This window comes from Planococcus citri, chromosome 4 (genome assembly GCF_950023065.1).
Source record: "Planococcus citri chromosome 4, ihPlaCitr1.1, whole genome shotgun sequence".
Taxonomy (NCBI): domain Eukaryota; kingdom Metazoa; phylum Arthropoda; class Insecta; order Hemiptera; family Pseudococcidae; genus Planococcus; species Planococcus citri.
The window spans coordinates 51617624-51633586 of record NC_088680.1 but is presented as its reverse complement, the minus strand read 5'-3'; the positions used below and the strand labels follow the sequence as shown (position 1 = coordinate 51633586).

Genomic DNA, 15963 nt, shown 5'->3' with positions numbered 1-15963 from the left:
ACGTGGCTCTTTTTTTCCCCCATTACACTTTTGCGCGTTAAATTTTACGCGAATTTATTTTTAATGGCGCTCTGGCTCGAGTCTAGATATTACGTTCGTCATCCATCCAGCAAAAAGTACCTAAAATTTTTATTAAAACAAACATCCTACGTACCGGGTGTTCCGAATACTCTGCTTGAAACGTACCATAGCAACCCAAATGGAACAGGTGTATGAAAGTTTGCCTAACCTTTGCAATCTTACAAAGAAAATATCCCAACCAATGCAACAATTTTTGAATTTGACAAATGGAAATCAATACAAAGTCTCAAAACACATCACAGTCGAAATTTCAGGTGCTTAAATTCATTTATCGATTTATGGCAAATTTTTAAAAATTCAAACTTGGGCCCAAAAAAAGGAAAAAATAAAAATTTTACCAAACTGACTTAGAAAGCTGAAATTTGGTTTGTGTCCTATTTTCAACCTGCCGAGTCGATTGGGGATGGTTTCGAACCGTTCTGGAGCCTCCAGCGGATTTTCGTATTCTCCAGTTTTAGAAAAAAAAAGTTTGTTATTAAATAGAGTGAAAATGAAATTCAGCACCTCTAAACTCAGATTTATTACGATCTTTGTGACCCATTCGATTGATGACTCTTATTTTCAAAATATTTTTGAATAAGTTCAAAACCAAAATTTTCTCCAGCGATTATTTTTGAAAAATCTGAAAAAAAATCATCGTTCGCGAACGCTTAAAGGAAACACTAAAATTTGGTATGTACCCTCTTTTCGACTTCTAGAGTTGATTGGTAATGTTTTCAAGCCGTTCAAGAGCCTCCAGCGGATTTTGATTTTAAATTGTGCTGGATGCTCCAGTATGGCTAAAAATTATGGAATTTGGTTTATATTAGGAGGCGTAGATGTGCTTCAGAGCCGTTTTTTAACATATTATTATTCATCGAAAAATACATAATTTTAAAAAAAGTAAGTATCATAAAATCGTTACTTCTAAAATGTTCAAAAATTCGCCAAAAAATAGAAAAATCAATTTAGATGGTTGAAAGTTTGATTATGGAGGTTTCAGACCACATTTTTTCCAAAAACCACAGACTCGTTCAGATGGAGGGGAGAGTTGAACAGCGATAGTTGGAAAAATTAGTTATTGATTCTAGATTTTAGAACTTTATTTCAAGATGTAGAGAACAAAGTAGGTTTTCAATGAAAGAAAAAATATTTTATGAGAGAGGAAGTGGCTGTTTTTGAATTTTAAAAAGAAAAAAAAATTCATCTCGAAAAAAAGGTAAGTAGAACATTTATCTGAATTAACTGAAACTATTGAGATAAGCACTCAATTATTCTCTTCTTGAAAATTACCTTTCTAATTTGCGTCAAAAAGGGCCATAAATGTGCATTCTGTTATTTCAGAGGCCTTCCTTCGAAAAAAAATCATTTTATGAAAATAAACTTTCAAATTTTTGCTTAAAGCATCTCAAAAAAACGAATTCCCTTCACAGAACATAATTTAGATACATTCTTTGGAAATAAATAAATTTCATGTCCTAGAATTTCATTTCTCTTAACTTTTTTTACGAGACTGGTTTTTCTCATAAATGAATTTTTTGGGATGAAAAATTTTCAAATGTTTTATCGCAGAGAATTGATTTTTTAATCAAAACCAACAAAGGGGGAATTTAAAGTGCCAGAAGATTTTTGGAAAACGTTTTCACAACTAAGTACTAGGGTGACCCTTAAAATGCAAACGTAAATATTTTTTCGGTCTGACCCCCTAAATTTTTTAATTATATCATAAAATTCTCGAATACAAAATTTTAGCCCATATGGAGGTCATTAACCCGTGCCGACTTGGCCTAGAATGTTTAAATGGGATTTAACATAGGTTTTTAAGTGAAAATTGCATTTAAATTCCTCTTAGGCGCCTAAAAAATAATTCCGAGGGTTTTTTACAAGAAAATGCTACAAAAGCATGTCAAAGACCATATAAAACAATAACAGGTTCATGGGGACCCCCCTACCCTTCCTTGCCTTCCTTGAAATATTGAATTTTCCCCTATATTTTTAGGGCAGGAAGGAAGGGTAGGGGGTCCCCATGAACCTGTTATTGTTTTATATGGTCTTTGACATGCTTTTGTAGCATTTTCTTGTAAAAAACCCTCGGAATTATTTTTTAGGCGCCTAAGAGGAATTTAAATGCAATTTTCACTTAAAAACTTATGTTAAATCCCATTTAAACATTCTAGGCCAAGTCGGCACGGGTTAATGACCTCCAAATGGGCTAAAATTTTGTATTCGAGAATTTTATGATATAATTAAAAAATTTAGGGGGTCAGACTGAAAAAATATTTACTTTTGCATTTTAAGGGTCACCCTACTAAGTACATACATTATGGGGCCAAATTTTAGATCATTCACGAATTTCATTTTTCAATTTTTAGCCAATTTTTGAAAATTCAAAGGCTTATTTCCAACTTGTTTGATCAAAATTTGGTTTATGCACTATTTTTGACTTCTTGAATCGATTGGTTGAGGTTTCAAGCCATTGCGAAACATTCAGCAAATTTTTGGAATCGTCCAGTTTTGAAAAAGTTGTCCTTAAAAAAAAATGAGCGGGGTAAAAATTTAAAAACTCTTTTCGTCAAAATTATAAAAATATGGTCGGAATTGTTGACGAACTTGCTAAAAACCCATCTTTTTGTCAAAACTGCACATTTTTGGCCCAAATTACGAAGACATCTCAATTTTCCCTCAAAATTTCAAAAAAAATGGTTTTTACCAAACTTACAAAAATGTATTATTTATTCCCTTTTTTCGGATTTTTAAATTCTTCTCAAATTCATTGGTTCTATGTACTTCATTTTGAAAACGAAAAAATGTAGACCTTTTTTCTTTCAGAGTTTTCTACCTTTTTCGTTTTATTTATTTTTATTTTTATTTTATTTTTTTAGATCTCTTTGAAAAAAAAATAATTTTGACCTGAAATTCCCCCCCCCCCTCCTTCTTTCCTAAAAATTAAAACATTTGAAACAATTTCCCATCAAGATTCATGCTTTTCCCCATATTTTTCAGTATTCTTCCCTTCATTTAAAATTTAGATTTTTTGGCCATTTTGTTTCATTTTTTTGAAAAATGAAGAAATTTTGACCAAAAAAATGTCGCACTGAAACGTTTGAAAAAATTTCGAAAGTTTTGGACTAATCCATCAGAAAAGGATTTTGAGAATTTATTCGTAAATTAGTGATTACCAGGAGAATACGTAAATCCAGGTTTATGAAAGCTGGATTTCATTTTGGGGACCTTTTTATGACAATTTTTCCAAAACTGAAAAATTCAAAAATTCGCCCGAGGCTCCAGAACGGTTCAAAACCACTGCTAATTGATTTGGAAAGTAAAAAATAGGATATAAACCAAAGTTCAGCTTTCTACCTCAATTTTCATCGAGTTCTGATTTTTTTCACGTAAAACAAACAAGCATTTGAACTTTTTAAAAATTCATCAAAAACCAAAAATTGAAATTTTGCATCAAAAATTTGGTCTGCCAAACTTTTTTGGGTATTTTTTTTGGTCTACTTCAAAAATTTTCATCAGTTGGGATTTCTTCCTTTTAGACACCGATTCATCGATTCATTGTGATGAAAAAATTTCATTTTATGAGGGGAAATTTTTATGTTAATATCCACAGGTTGTGTGAAAAAAAATGACGAACAAAATTGTAGAGTAAACAATTTTTAATTATTAGAACGCTAATGAACGAAACGCTTCTAAAAAATATATAATATACCTAATACCTATCCTACGAGTTAGTACCTATTTTCTCGCTTTTCTAAAAATAGGCTGGCGTGTACGAAAAATGATTAGTGTGAAAATTTAAGTGCATTTGATGATTAAGCTTTGAGAGATACGAAGTGAAAAACACACAATGCTCGTTTAATGGAAAAAAAGGTAAATAACACGAGAAAAAAACGTAGGTACCTAATTTTATAGATTAAAACGAGTAAGTAAAAAGTTGGATGGCTTTAGGTAATTGTTATTATTTTTTCGAAAAAGGAATCTGATTTTTGAAACTTCTAACTCCACTTCTACTTCCACTTCCACCGTACCTACTTATAACGTATTCATTAAACTTGGAAAAATATGCGTGAGAATCTTCGTCTCATGGAACTAGCAATTCTTTTCAAAAACATTAATCACACAAACTAGGTACTGAAAAAACCCTTTCTTTTTTTAAAAAAAATTTACAATTTTCATACTAAGTAGTACTCACTTATACGATTTCGCAAATTTAATTTTTTGAACTTTGAAACGAACAAACATAATTTCAACATTTCGCAATTTATGTTCTCGAGAAAAAAAGCTCCACGACATCTTGAACGAAATAATACGGGCGAATAATATGGAAAAATGGAAAAAATAAAAAAATACGGTCAAGTTGTAAAATATTTTGACGCCAACTATATTCAATTATTATACGGCCAGACTATACGCGGTTATAGGTCATAAATTTTTGAAAGTGGTATGAAAACGCCATTTATGAAACTTTTCACTTTTAATGAAGCTCTATTTTTCATCTTATTGGAGTAATTTCTCATTCAATTAGGTCAATGTTGCATGTTGTTCCTTTCGAGCATCGAGCTGCTCAAATATATAGGCTGCTACGAGGGCGTTGGTATACTTGGTATACTGGTACTGGTACAATGGAACTTTCCTTACCTACTATGTACGAGTAGATGTACCTCGAGTAAAATTGTAAGGGATTTTTTACTCCTTCTTTTAACTAAGTTTTCTATAGGGATAAGGAAACAGCTTCACTATAGTTTTTAACCACCTACGCTCAAATTGATCGCCATATTTATCCGAGGAAAAATAACGAGTAAAATAAAAATTGTTTACATCAATGATGTAGTACATAATTTCAAGTTCGAATTCTGTTGTTTGTACTTTTCCAACGAAGAGTCACATTGAAGGGCCTATATAAAAAATTAAGCCTTCTACCTATGAGTTTTACATTTTTCCGAATTGTAGACCCAAAGTTGAGAAAAAACTGAATGGCCAGTTACTTATTGCAGATGAACACATTTTTGATAGAGGTTCAAATTTTAGCATAAGTGGGATAATGGTATATTTAGTGCCCTAATATCCCCTTCAAAACATGTCTTAAAATCTCAAAATGTGCAATTAGAAAGCAGCATTTCTATCAGGAATCTTTTTTTGGGTCATATCTCAATTTACCAATGTGTTTTGAGAACCCATTTTGACACGAGTGACAAAAGTGTACCTATTTTTTGACCCGTCATTTTTTCAAAAAAATTCCCTAAAATCTCGAATTATACACAATTGGATAAGTGATCAATGCGTTTTGAGGACAGTTTTTGATATGAGAAAAGTTGGTTAACTTTATAGAGTGCAAATTTTCTCGAAAAAATTGTCTAAAATCTCGAAACGTGCAATAAGGTATCCACATAACTTTGGAAATTGTTAAAAAATGAAACATCTGGACCCTTAAAAATATTATTTTCTTTTTTTTTTCTTCAAATTTTTCAAAACGTGGCCCCCTGAATACAATTTCAATTGAAATGTGATGAGAAATGAAGTTTTCTTGGATACAATCTCCAATTCAATTTTTTTTATTAGTTAATGCAATTTTGGGAAATTCAAAACTCTGTAGAGAGGAGTTTCAATTTTAAATTTGGGCAGAGCTAAAAGTTCTTTTGAAAAGTATCCAATGGGTCCTCATTTTTTGGTAAAAATATGAGAAAAAGTTTTCTCGATGGTATGAAAAATTGACCACTGCTGAAACTTTTTAAAAAGTTCACAGTATTTTTTCAAGTGTAATGAAAGTTTAGATAGAATTGTCATATTGAATGCTTATTTCAGAGTGTATGAAGGCTTCTTCCAGAAATCATTCCAAAGAATTCCTCAAACGATTTTTTTTCAATTTAGGGCTATTGCGAGACCCAGGGAGGGTGTACCAAAATAGAAAATTTGAAATCAGAAATTATGAAAACTTCAAAAATTAAAAGTTTTTTAAAAATTTGGAGGTCTAGTGTACGACTCAGGAGATTTGTAGATGGAAATTCGAAATTAGCGTACATGAAAACCTCACAAACCACAAATCACTTAAATTTCTCAATTTTTATAAAATGTAAGCATTTGTATCTTGGGCTCATGGAATTTGTATCAAAAAAGTAGATCGAAATTCAAAATTGGCGCCATCGAAAATTTAACAAACGATAGCCACATGATTTCCATTTTTCCCATAATTTGATCAAAATTACGAAGGGAATAGGACGTTGCCAAAATTCGAGCACAAAATACATATACTTACGTACCTATGTCAGGGTCTATTTTAAAAAAAAAAAATTGAACGATACAATCTTGTCCCCAGTTTGTGCAATTTTTTGACAATTTTGGAAAAGTTAAAACCTCTCAGAACCTTCAAATTTTTTAATGAAACCAAACTACTAAATAGGTACTTACTCTGGAAATCAAAATTTTAGGAGCCAAAAAACAAACACCTTTTTTTTGAATTTTTGAAAATTCAAGAAAAGCTTTCAGTCTTAGGATTAGAGCCATTTTCATCAGAAAAGTAGATAGGTACTATATTCAACATTGTTGCCCTCTCCTTCCATGATGGAAAAGTAGACGAAAAATGCACTATTTAATGGTTTTGACCCCACCCTCACTCCTCATTTTTTCGCTAACACAGCTTGTTTTGGGGGAAATGGCCCAGTTCCTAAAGATAGTAGGGCTACTTGAAATTCTGCGTCGACCAAGGCCATTGTCATCAAAATCCAAGACTACTTTTAGGGTCTATTGAGCATTTAAAAATTTACAAATCGCTTATTTTTGGATAAATTCGTGTTTTGAAAATTTTTTAGTATCAAATATTTCGCATTAATTTAGTCAAAACATGGAAACATATCATTTCTGAAACTTGGGAAATATTTTGACATCAATTTTTTAATCATTATTGTCATTTTCAAAAAACCAAAAAAAAAGTGATAAATTTTTTGTAGGTAGGTATATTTTTCTTAATTTTTCTGAAATTTACAATAGTGACCGAAAAATCGACGCCAATGTATATCAAAACATTTCCTGAGTCTCAGAAATTATATCTTTTCATGTTTTGTCTTAATTAATGCGAAATATTTGAGACGAAAAAATTTTCAAAACACGAATTTATTCAAAAATAAGCGATTTGCAAATTTTCAAAAGCTCAGCAGAACTCTCAAAGCAGTCTTGGATTTTGATAACGATGGTCTAAGGTTGGCGCAAAATTTCTAATACCTATGTACTATTTTTTGTAAGTGGGCTATTTTCCCAAAATCAGGTTGGGTAAGTTCTGGAGCAAAAAAAACCACAATTTTTTCAAAAACATTCCCTCTTTCAGGACTCATATCTCTCCTCCAGAGGTACCTTCGGAGCTAAAATTTTTTCCGAGTGATTTTCAACTCATCTTGATTAAAATTTCTACTGAATTCATTGTAGAAAAATCATAAAACGGTAGAAAAAGTACCAAATATTAGACCAAGTAATATGTTACAGGAGCTATGGTTCATTTTTGGACCTTCCAAAGCAATTTAAAAATCCTAAAGAAAATGAAATGCGCACAGGAAATTCAAAAATGACACAAAAATGATCGTTTCTGAGTCGAATGATTTCACTGATTCAACATAATAATATGATATCTAAATAAATCAATAACTTGTGATTTTTTCCAAAAAAAAATAATTTGAATCTTGCTGAAGGCTTTGGAATGACTCGAAAAGAATTTCTTGAGATGAAGGAATTCGAAAGAAAACGACTAAGTAGGTATTCGTATTGGTTAGTTTTCTTCAAAAAAGATCGCCATAATAATATGTTAAGTGTTTGGTGTTTTTTTTTAAGTTTGAATTTTCAAAAATGTACAAAGAAATTATTCCAAAATCGACTTCAACGCTAAAAATTTAAATTACTAGGTTTTAGAACATGTTTTTCATCGTTTGGTTTTGTTGAAATCGAAGTATCAGTTCAAGGGGTTCATCCCTTGTTAATAGCAAATTTTTACACAAATAGATTAAGTAAAATATTCATCTTATCAGGTTCAGTAAAAAATCCCTCAAAAAATATCAATCGCTTTCAAATTTTGTATCAAATTTTAAGACCTTACTTAGGTACATTTTTCTGGATTTTTAAGAATTCATCCTGCAATTTGATGCAATTATAGAAGTTGGATTTTGAAGTGAACTTTCGTCCGAACTACAAATTGCTCACAAAAGTTTTCAATTCATCAAACACCATCAAAATCTTTGTTAACTTTTTTTTTTTTTTTTTTAAATAGGTATGTAGAAAAATGAAGAGTCATGACTAGAGCTGGAATTTTTATGCTTTGTATATTTATTTTCATTTATGGACTACAAGAAGTGCAAATTTGATAAGATGTCCACTGCATACTTATTTCTGCATATTTGAGCATTTTCTGGACATTTTTTTGCATACATATTCATAAAAATTTTGCAAAAATTAACATTTTCAAGACTTTTTTTGTTCAAAACATCACAACACTGCTAAAATACCGAATACGATAGTGACAAGAGGCAGAGTTTTTTGGTAGAAAATCTCAGAATGCATTTAATAATTGCACACAATTCCTTTAGTTGAATAGTTGCTAATTTCTTTAGTTTGTTGAATTTCCTAGTTTTTCTTTTGTTTTTCGATTTTATGAATTTTATGATGAATTTATTATTATAAAATGATTTGTTTTGCCAATTTTTTAAAAAGAGATGTAGGTATTTTTTAATCCCTGCGTTCATCTTGTTCTGAATTAGCAGTTTTTCAGCTTTAAAAATTCTTTTCAGGGATACGTCACTCAAACTGAAATTTTTGCATATTTTGGGTTAGAAAATTGCGTAAAATATTGAACATTTTCATCATAAATATCTGCATAAAAATCCCAGCTCTAGTTATGACACAAGAGCCACGAACAAACAAAAATTCAATACAATTTTTTAGAATTTCAATGCAAAAAAAAATAATAATTCTGCACATTTTTCTTCAATTTGCATCAAATTCAATGCAAATTAAAAATTAATTAGCTTAGTTTAGAAATCATTTTTTTAAAACCAGACATTTGTCTACACACGGAACTCATAACCCACAAAATATGATTAAAAATTTCAAATTCCATCCATCGGACCTCTCATCTAGATACACCAAAGAGTGGGAAAAATTTAAAAAAAAAATACTTTTTCTACTGAGCATACCCTGGAGACCCATTTTCCTCCTTAACGCACAGATAATCTTACAAAGACTCAGCATTGTTCAGTGAGCACTCCCTCTTTATTCAAAGTATGAAAAGCTTCACATCTGAACTACGTACATTCCTCTAAATAAATTCACAAAACTGAAGCACATCATAGCCCAGTAAACATATGTTTTTCCGAATATTGCTCGAACATAAAAAGATTTCAAGATGAACGAAAAATTCATTCAATTTCAATACTCTCAATTCAACGAACTTTCACATACTTTAGTCCGCGAGGCGTAATGCGATGTATTTTTTTTTAAAAATTCACCAAAATTTAATCAAAACATACATATCTAAATACAAATACACCAAATGAAGAAAACTTACTTCTATGCTGCTGGCCTAATTTCTTCCTCAATCTGTCATTTTTGTATTTATCGTGATCGTGGACGGACATAGGTGCCATTGGAGGGCATCCGCCTGCAAAACAAGCAAACAAGGCGTATAGAATCACTTATCGTTATATCTTCGAAGACTTCTCAACACTATTACAATTTGCTCCGCGTGTTAGATGATCGAAAACTCACCCTTTTTATGTCCCCCAGGTAAGACATACGGAGGTCTAACCCCAGGGGAAGAGGAAGACAGCCAACAATAAATGTTGACAAATGTGTTCGACGGTGTAAAAGCGAAAGAAGAAAATCAACGACGACCAAATTAATCACATTCGGATTCGAACTATAGATATCTAGGTATAAATGAAGATGGAACAAAACTCAAAAGGAAAACTATAATCGAAATACGTTGTATTTCACCACGACCACCGATGTTCGAATAAACAATGATCGGTGAGAGAAAAACGAATCTGTAGTAAAAGTTGCGTTTCAGTCTTGCGCCGTATGATGCAGCTTTTTAGTATCCTCGTACACTGGTACCCGTTTCCATATACTATACGATGACACAGCTATAGCAAACTCGCTCAAGATGAAAACAATTTTCACCATCGCTAGGTCTCGTGTAGAGGTATTCTCTCTCATATAGCTTGGTATTGTATTTGCCTTACTCTCTTCTTGGATATATTTCGAGTTCGATTAACTTTATATACGCGCACCGTCGACTCTACTCGGCGTAGATTGCGTCCCAGCTCGGCGTCGTATTACACTACGAGTATGTTTACGTACATCTACGCAAAAACACTACCATTGTAGAGTTCGCCACCGCCCTAAGGCATCAACGCTTCGGCTTATTCGTATCATGTACAAATTTTATTAATCATTTTACGCCGACGACGTCTCCTTCTCCAGCCCCTTGAAGTGCTCTACGCTACCATAGGTACATCGAATCGACGAGTTCATCGTCAATTCTGTGGTACCTACCTCATCTACCCAACCTACAGCAACGTTTCGTTTGATACACTTATCCTGTCTTGTCGTCGTATACATGTAACGTATACTTTGTATGTGGCAGGATACACGTAGTTCTTGGCTGTTTGGTTTTAAATATTGTCACGGTCTCCTCACGTACCCCCTTCTGTAAGGGTTAAATTTAATCCACCTTGTATCGTCGTCGTCGTCGTGATGACGTGTACTTCATTATAGTACAGGGTTCGGATTCCAGCCTAAAGCTATACATGTAAGACTAATACGATCCTATGGGAATGGGAAATTCATTTTTCAAGTTAGATGCTCTATATACTGTTGGGTATTTGTACGATTGAAAAGACTAACTTAAACTAGGTAGTGTTGGGAGGGGTGCCAAGGACTGAAAATTTTTGATAAATACAGGGTGTTTCGTAGGTGACCTACTCCTTCCATCTGGTAAGTAGGCAACTCATGCTGAGCTAAAGTAGGTGTGGTTGCCTACCTTTTGAATTAAAAGGCCGAATTAAATTCTTATATGAAAAATTACATTTTTCTATCCATTTGCCGGTCATTCCAAAAGTTGTATTTTACAGTTCTAAATAATTATGTACCTAGATTATCGTACTTAGAATTTTCCACGTGAATGATCATCGAGATAGTTGATCGGGGAGATCCATACAAAACAAAATCTTAAAAAACGAATTCAAAAATTGACAGATATTTACCATTTTTCATGAAAATTTTCAAAATTTTTCCTCCTTACGTTGATTTTTATTGATAGGTATTCCCAAACGATTACTTTTGATGCAAAACCATCTCAAAATTTTATGTCACCTGCTTTCCCTCCAACCACAGTAATATGGCCATAAATGAGTTCAAAAGTCAATATTTTACACCTATGAATAAAATGGTCCAAAAATTTTGAAATTTTTACACAAAATAGTCACCAGGTAGGCGTAGGTACCTACTTGTAAAATTTTTTCAAAAAAAAATTGGAATTGAAGAAATATACGAGTAATTTTAGTCTTTCCAATATTGTAAGGTTCATTTTTCTACCTAGATTAGTTGAAAAAATATGCGAGCGTGAAATCAATGACGTCTGAAAAATAAGTCCAAGAAAAATTCAAAAACTGCAGGCCTTCGAGGGTAAGATCGTAAAGTCGGCACGATCGCCATATTGGACAAAATATATCTACCAAAAAATTATTCTTGGTGTGAAATCATCTCAAATTTTTTCGAGTTGACTTCTCCTCCCCTCCCTTCACTCCAACAAGAGTAATATGGCCGGCCAGACCTTTTTTTTTGTATTTCCTTCCTTGGAAAGGCGCTGAAATAAGCTGAATTGAAGTTGCGAGTCCCTAATTTTCATGCACACCCCACCGCTGTGTTTTGAGAAAAAAATCGAAGTACCTACATAAGTAAATTATTTTTTTATTGTTTAAAAAACCGTTTTCAAAAATAAAAAAAATTGATCACTTTTTTTTGTTCTTCAAATAAAAATGTTCCATAATTCAAAAATTTCAATGTGACAATCCTTGATAGATTTTGTATTTGAAGAGTGATATTCCAAAACTCGCTTTGTCCATTTTCGTCAAAGTTGGGTTTTCAGCGGTACCTGGTAGATGACGTAATTAACTCACATTCCTACATCATCAACTTACCAAAATGAGGTGTTAAAGTCACCTAAATAGCCAATTCACTAAAAATTTTTAAAAAAATAATGTTCCAAAACGCGCTTTGTCCATTTTTATTGAAATTTTTTTCAGCAGTATTTAGTGGATGAAGTGTATACCTACACTCCTACATCATAAATCCACCCAAATAAAGAACTAAACTCGCCTAAAAATCCAATTTACCCGTTTAAAGGGAAACTGTTTTTCCTCTCTCCTGAAAAGTTGTGAAAATGGACAAAGCGAGTTTTGGAATATCACTCTTCATTTGAATAATTTTGACTTTAAATTTTTGAAAAAGTTACCATTTATTTATTTTGTTTATTTTTTTCAAATTCTTTCATTTTTTTTAGTTTTTATGGCAATTTTTTTTTGAACTTTCCTTTCAGGGGAAGAAGGGACTGTGTCCCCCCGCGTCCCCCACAAAAAACCCCTGAAAATGACCATATTTGCTTTGAACTCAATATGCTACATTTTTGAAGGATAATTATGATTTACAGATTTTGAAAAATTTTACAGAAAATAGTTTTTAGGTAAAATTACATCTGTCAATTTTTTTCAAAAAACATTTGTAGGCTACCTATATGTTTTAGGTTTTTTTTTTAGAAAGGGTTGAAAATGTCAAAAATTCGTAAAAAAAATGGAGGGGATCAGTAGATGAATCATGCTCAAAAAAATTGAAAATGGACAAAAAACGCGTTTTTTTGTTGTGGTTAAGGTTTTTTTTGGAGGGAGGGAGGGGGGGGGTTGATGGAACATAGCAAGAAATAACGATTAAATGATCTCAACAAGACATACGTAGAGCGATGAAAATTTTCCAGATGTCAAATATTTTTGATCCTCGTATATGAAGCCTCCTAAAGTCGGGAAAAAATTTTCCATTCTTATATTATTGTAAGAATAATTCTTCTGAATAAATGTCACACGATTTTTTCAATTTTTGGAAAAATTGATTGAAAGAGGGCGGGGTGGGGGGCGTAGGTGGGATCAAATCGGAAAACTGAGTCGATATTCGTTCTCAGCGCTTTCTTAAACATTTGAAACGATATGTCACACGATATATGACATTTTCTCACACATTGACCAAAATCAAAATTTTGGGGCTCTGCATCTCCCTCGCCATTTTGGCCAAAACGTTCAAAAAATGTCATATATCGTGTGACATATCGTTTTAAATATTTTCTAACCCGCTGAATACGAATATCGACTTAGTTTTTCCATTCGACCACCCTAACGCCCTCCCTCTCATTGACACCCCATCCAAATTTTTGAAAAATTGAAAAAATCGTGTGACATGTGTTTTACAAGGCTTTTGAAGGCGCTGAATACGAATATCGACTTATTTGTTTGATTCGGCCCTTCCAACTTTCCAATTGATCCCTCATCCCCTCCCCAGTTTCCTGAAAATTAATGAAATCGTATGAGGCATGGTTTATTATGTTTTTGGGAGCTTTAAATACAAAATATCAACTAATTTTTCACATTATACCCCTCTAATCACACTTTCGGCGCTCAAACTTTTCAAAGCGGTCATTTAAGGAACTTTAGAATCAGAAATCAAACGTTATTATTTACATATTGCGTTTCCTCCTCCCTTTTTCAGTTTTTCCGATTTTGAGAGCAGCTATGCTATATCTACGTATGAAAGGAGGAGGGATGTTTACAATACTTGGGAGACTGAGGAAAATTTTGTATAAGGTGTCAATATTTCTGAAATGATCAAATTTTACAGCAACGTACATCAGAAGACATAAAAAAATATCAAAATACCCACAATTCCACCAAAATTTCAATTTCCTGCGTCCCAAACCACATCTCTCAAAAGTTGTTTAATTAAATATATTTTTTTCGAAATTATGACACTACCCATACTTGTTCGGAGGCAGATTTCTGAAAATATTTTTTTTTTATAACCGGCCATCGCTCCTTACAATCTTTTTAAGGAATTTTCAACATTTTTACCCTTCTATAAAAAATTGAATTACAGGAAATTTTTTAGAAAAAAATATCCACAAGGGTACTTATGCACCTACTTAGAAAATATTTTCAGAATTGTTGAACCATCCCCTTCAAATTATCATTTAGCTCCTAAAGACTCATTCAAAAAATATTTTTCTATCTTCAAAATTTCTTAAATTTCAATTTTTGTCAGTCATTGCTTGACAAATGTTTCACTTTATCTAAAAAAATTTGGGTTATAGTCCATTTTTTCCTTTAAAAAAAAAGATTAATTTGTTTTAAATAGTTTTATGGTGTACTTGGTAAAATATTTCAGAATCCATTCTAAAATACGTTTTTAAAACAAATATTTAATCGATTATATTATGAATAAAATATTATCATAAAGATGTGTCTCAGAAACTGTATTTCAGTGACGAAGCTGAGGAGTGTGCGAAAATAACTACTACCTTCCTCAAACCTATGAAAATTCCATTCAAACATTCAAACACAAGTTTTTTTCCTTTTAAGTATGAATACATTTTTAAACATTTTTTCGCTTTCAATTTTTAAACATTTTTACCCTCAAACGGTAATTTCATCTTATTTTCATTAAATAACCGCAAATACGAAGGGGTTTTGGAAAATTATCTCAATTATCGACTTCCTCATTCCCGAACATCCTGCTTTGCCCATCTCTTGGAAAAATTCTTCCTACGCCACCATCTTTACTTTGGCAGGGACAAAATGTGAGTATGTTGTTTTTTTCTCTCTTCTCGAATCTACGAAGCTCTTTTCAGTTATTCAAGGGACCCACAAAAAATCCACCGCCCTTTCGCAAATACTTTCTCCAATTATTTCCATTCATTGGCTAGAATTTCATTCGCCCATTCGTTTTAAAACTAAGATTAAGTACTTACATCCACGAGTAGGTATCACAGATGAAATCACAATCTTACAAAAACTTAGCAAAAATAGGTACATCTTCAAGTACGTAATAATGATACAGCCTTTTCGTAAATCTCTTTTCTTAATTTGCTGTGGTTTGGTGTCGTCTTGAATACAGTTTGGCACGTGGCTATAGCTTCGGCGTATTTTTTAACTTTTATGAAATATGTTCCCAATCGATATCCTAATACTGGATCGCTTTGACTAGAGAGTTTCCAAGCTTTTACGTAATGAGATGCAGCGTCACCTGATAATAAAAATAACAAAAAAAAAAAAACATTTCCGTCAACACCACATAGTTTGAAAATTTATAGTTTTAAGTTTTCTAAATAGGTAGTGTTTCGTTTCGAGTTCTTTGGAGTTAGGTAGGTACTTAATTTCAGGCAATTTTTTAGTCGAGTGGCGAACGATGTGTGCAAATAGTTTAGCTTTTAACCTTGAAAGTTCGGATTTGAAAATTTTAAAGTTCATTATCGAAGTTGATCTTTTTTCTATTTTTTTAACCTCTCCACTCTAAACAATTTTGCAGCAAGTTCAGCCAGTGTTGAGATATGAGTCTTCATAGTTCGGCAAATTTACAAGAAAATGCATTGCAAATAGGTGTCGAAAGAATTGCATACTCGGTTCGCCGTAAATAATTATTTACGGCGAACCGAATCTGCAATTCTATTAACACCTAAAGTTGAATCAAAGCAGGCAGAAGGGAAAATGAGATTGTTCGATTTTCTTTAATCAACATTGAATTTTGCACGTTGTTTTTTCAAACAGAATTAAACCCATTTTCAATTCAAAGCATGAAAATTGACATTTTTGCAAACTTCCTCAC

The 15963-nt window shown here is 32.3% G+C and overlaps 1 protein-coding gene across 2 annotated transcripts in view; it reads right to left on the bottom strand.

Annotated features, from left to right (window-relative positions):
• Window positions 1-15963, bottom strand: part of LOC135844420 (tetratricopeptide repeat protein 21B-like) — a 217528-nt gene that overhangs the window by 6714 nt on the left and 194851 nt on the right. For both annotated transcript variants that reach the window (XM_065362622.1, XM_065362623.1), the window contains 2 exons: window positions 9808-15384; window positions 9608-9700 (listed from right to left, as the gene is read on the bottom strand). In XM_065362622.1, coding sequence (XP_065218694.1) covers window positions 15176-15384 — 209 coding nt within the window. In that variant the 3' untranslated portion in view covers window positions 9608-9700; window positions 9808-15175. The remainder of the gene's footprint in view (window positions 1-9607; window positions 9701-9807; window positions 15385-15963) is intronic.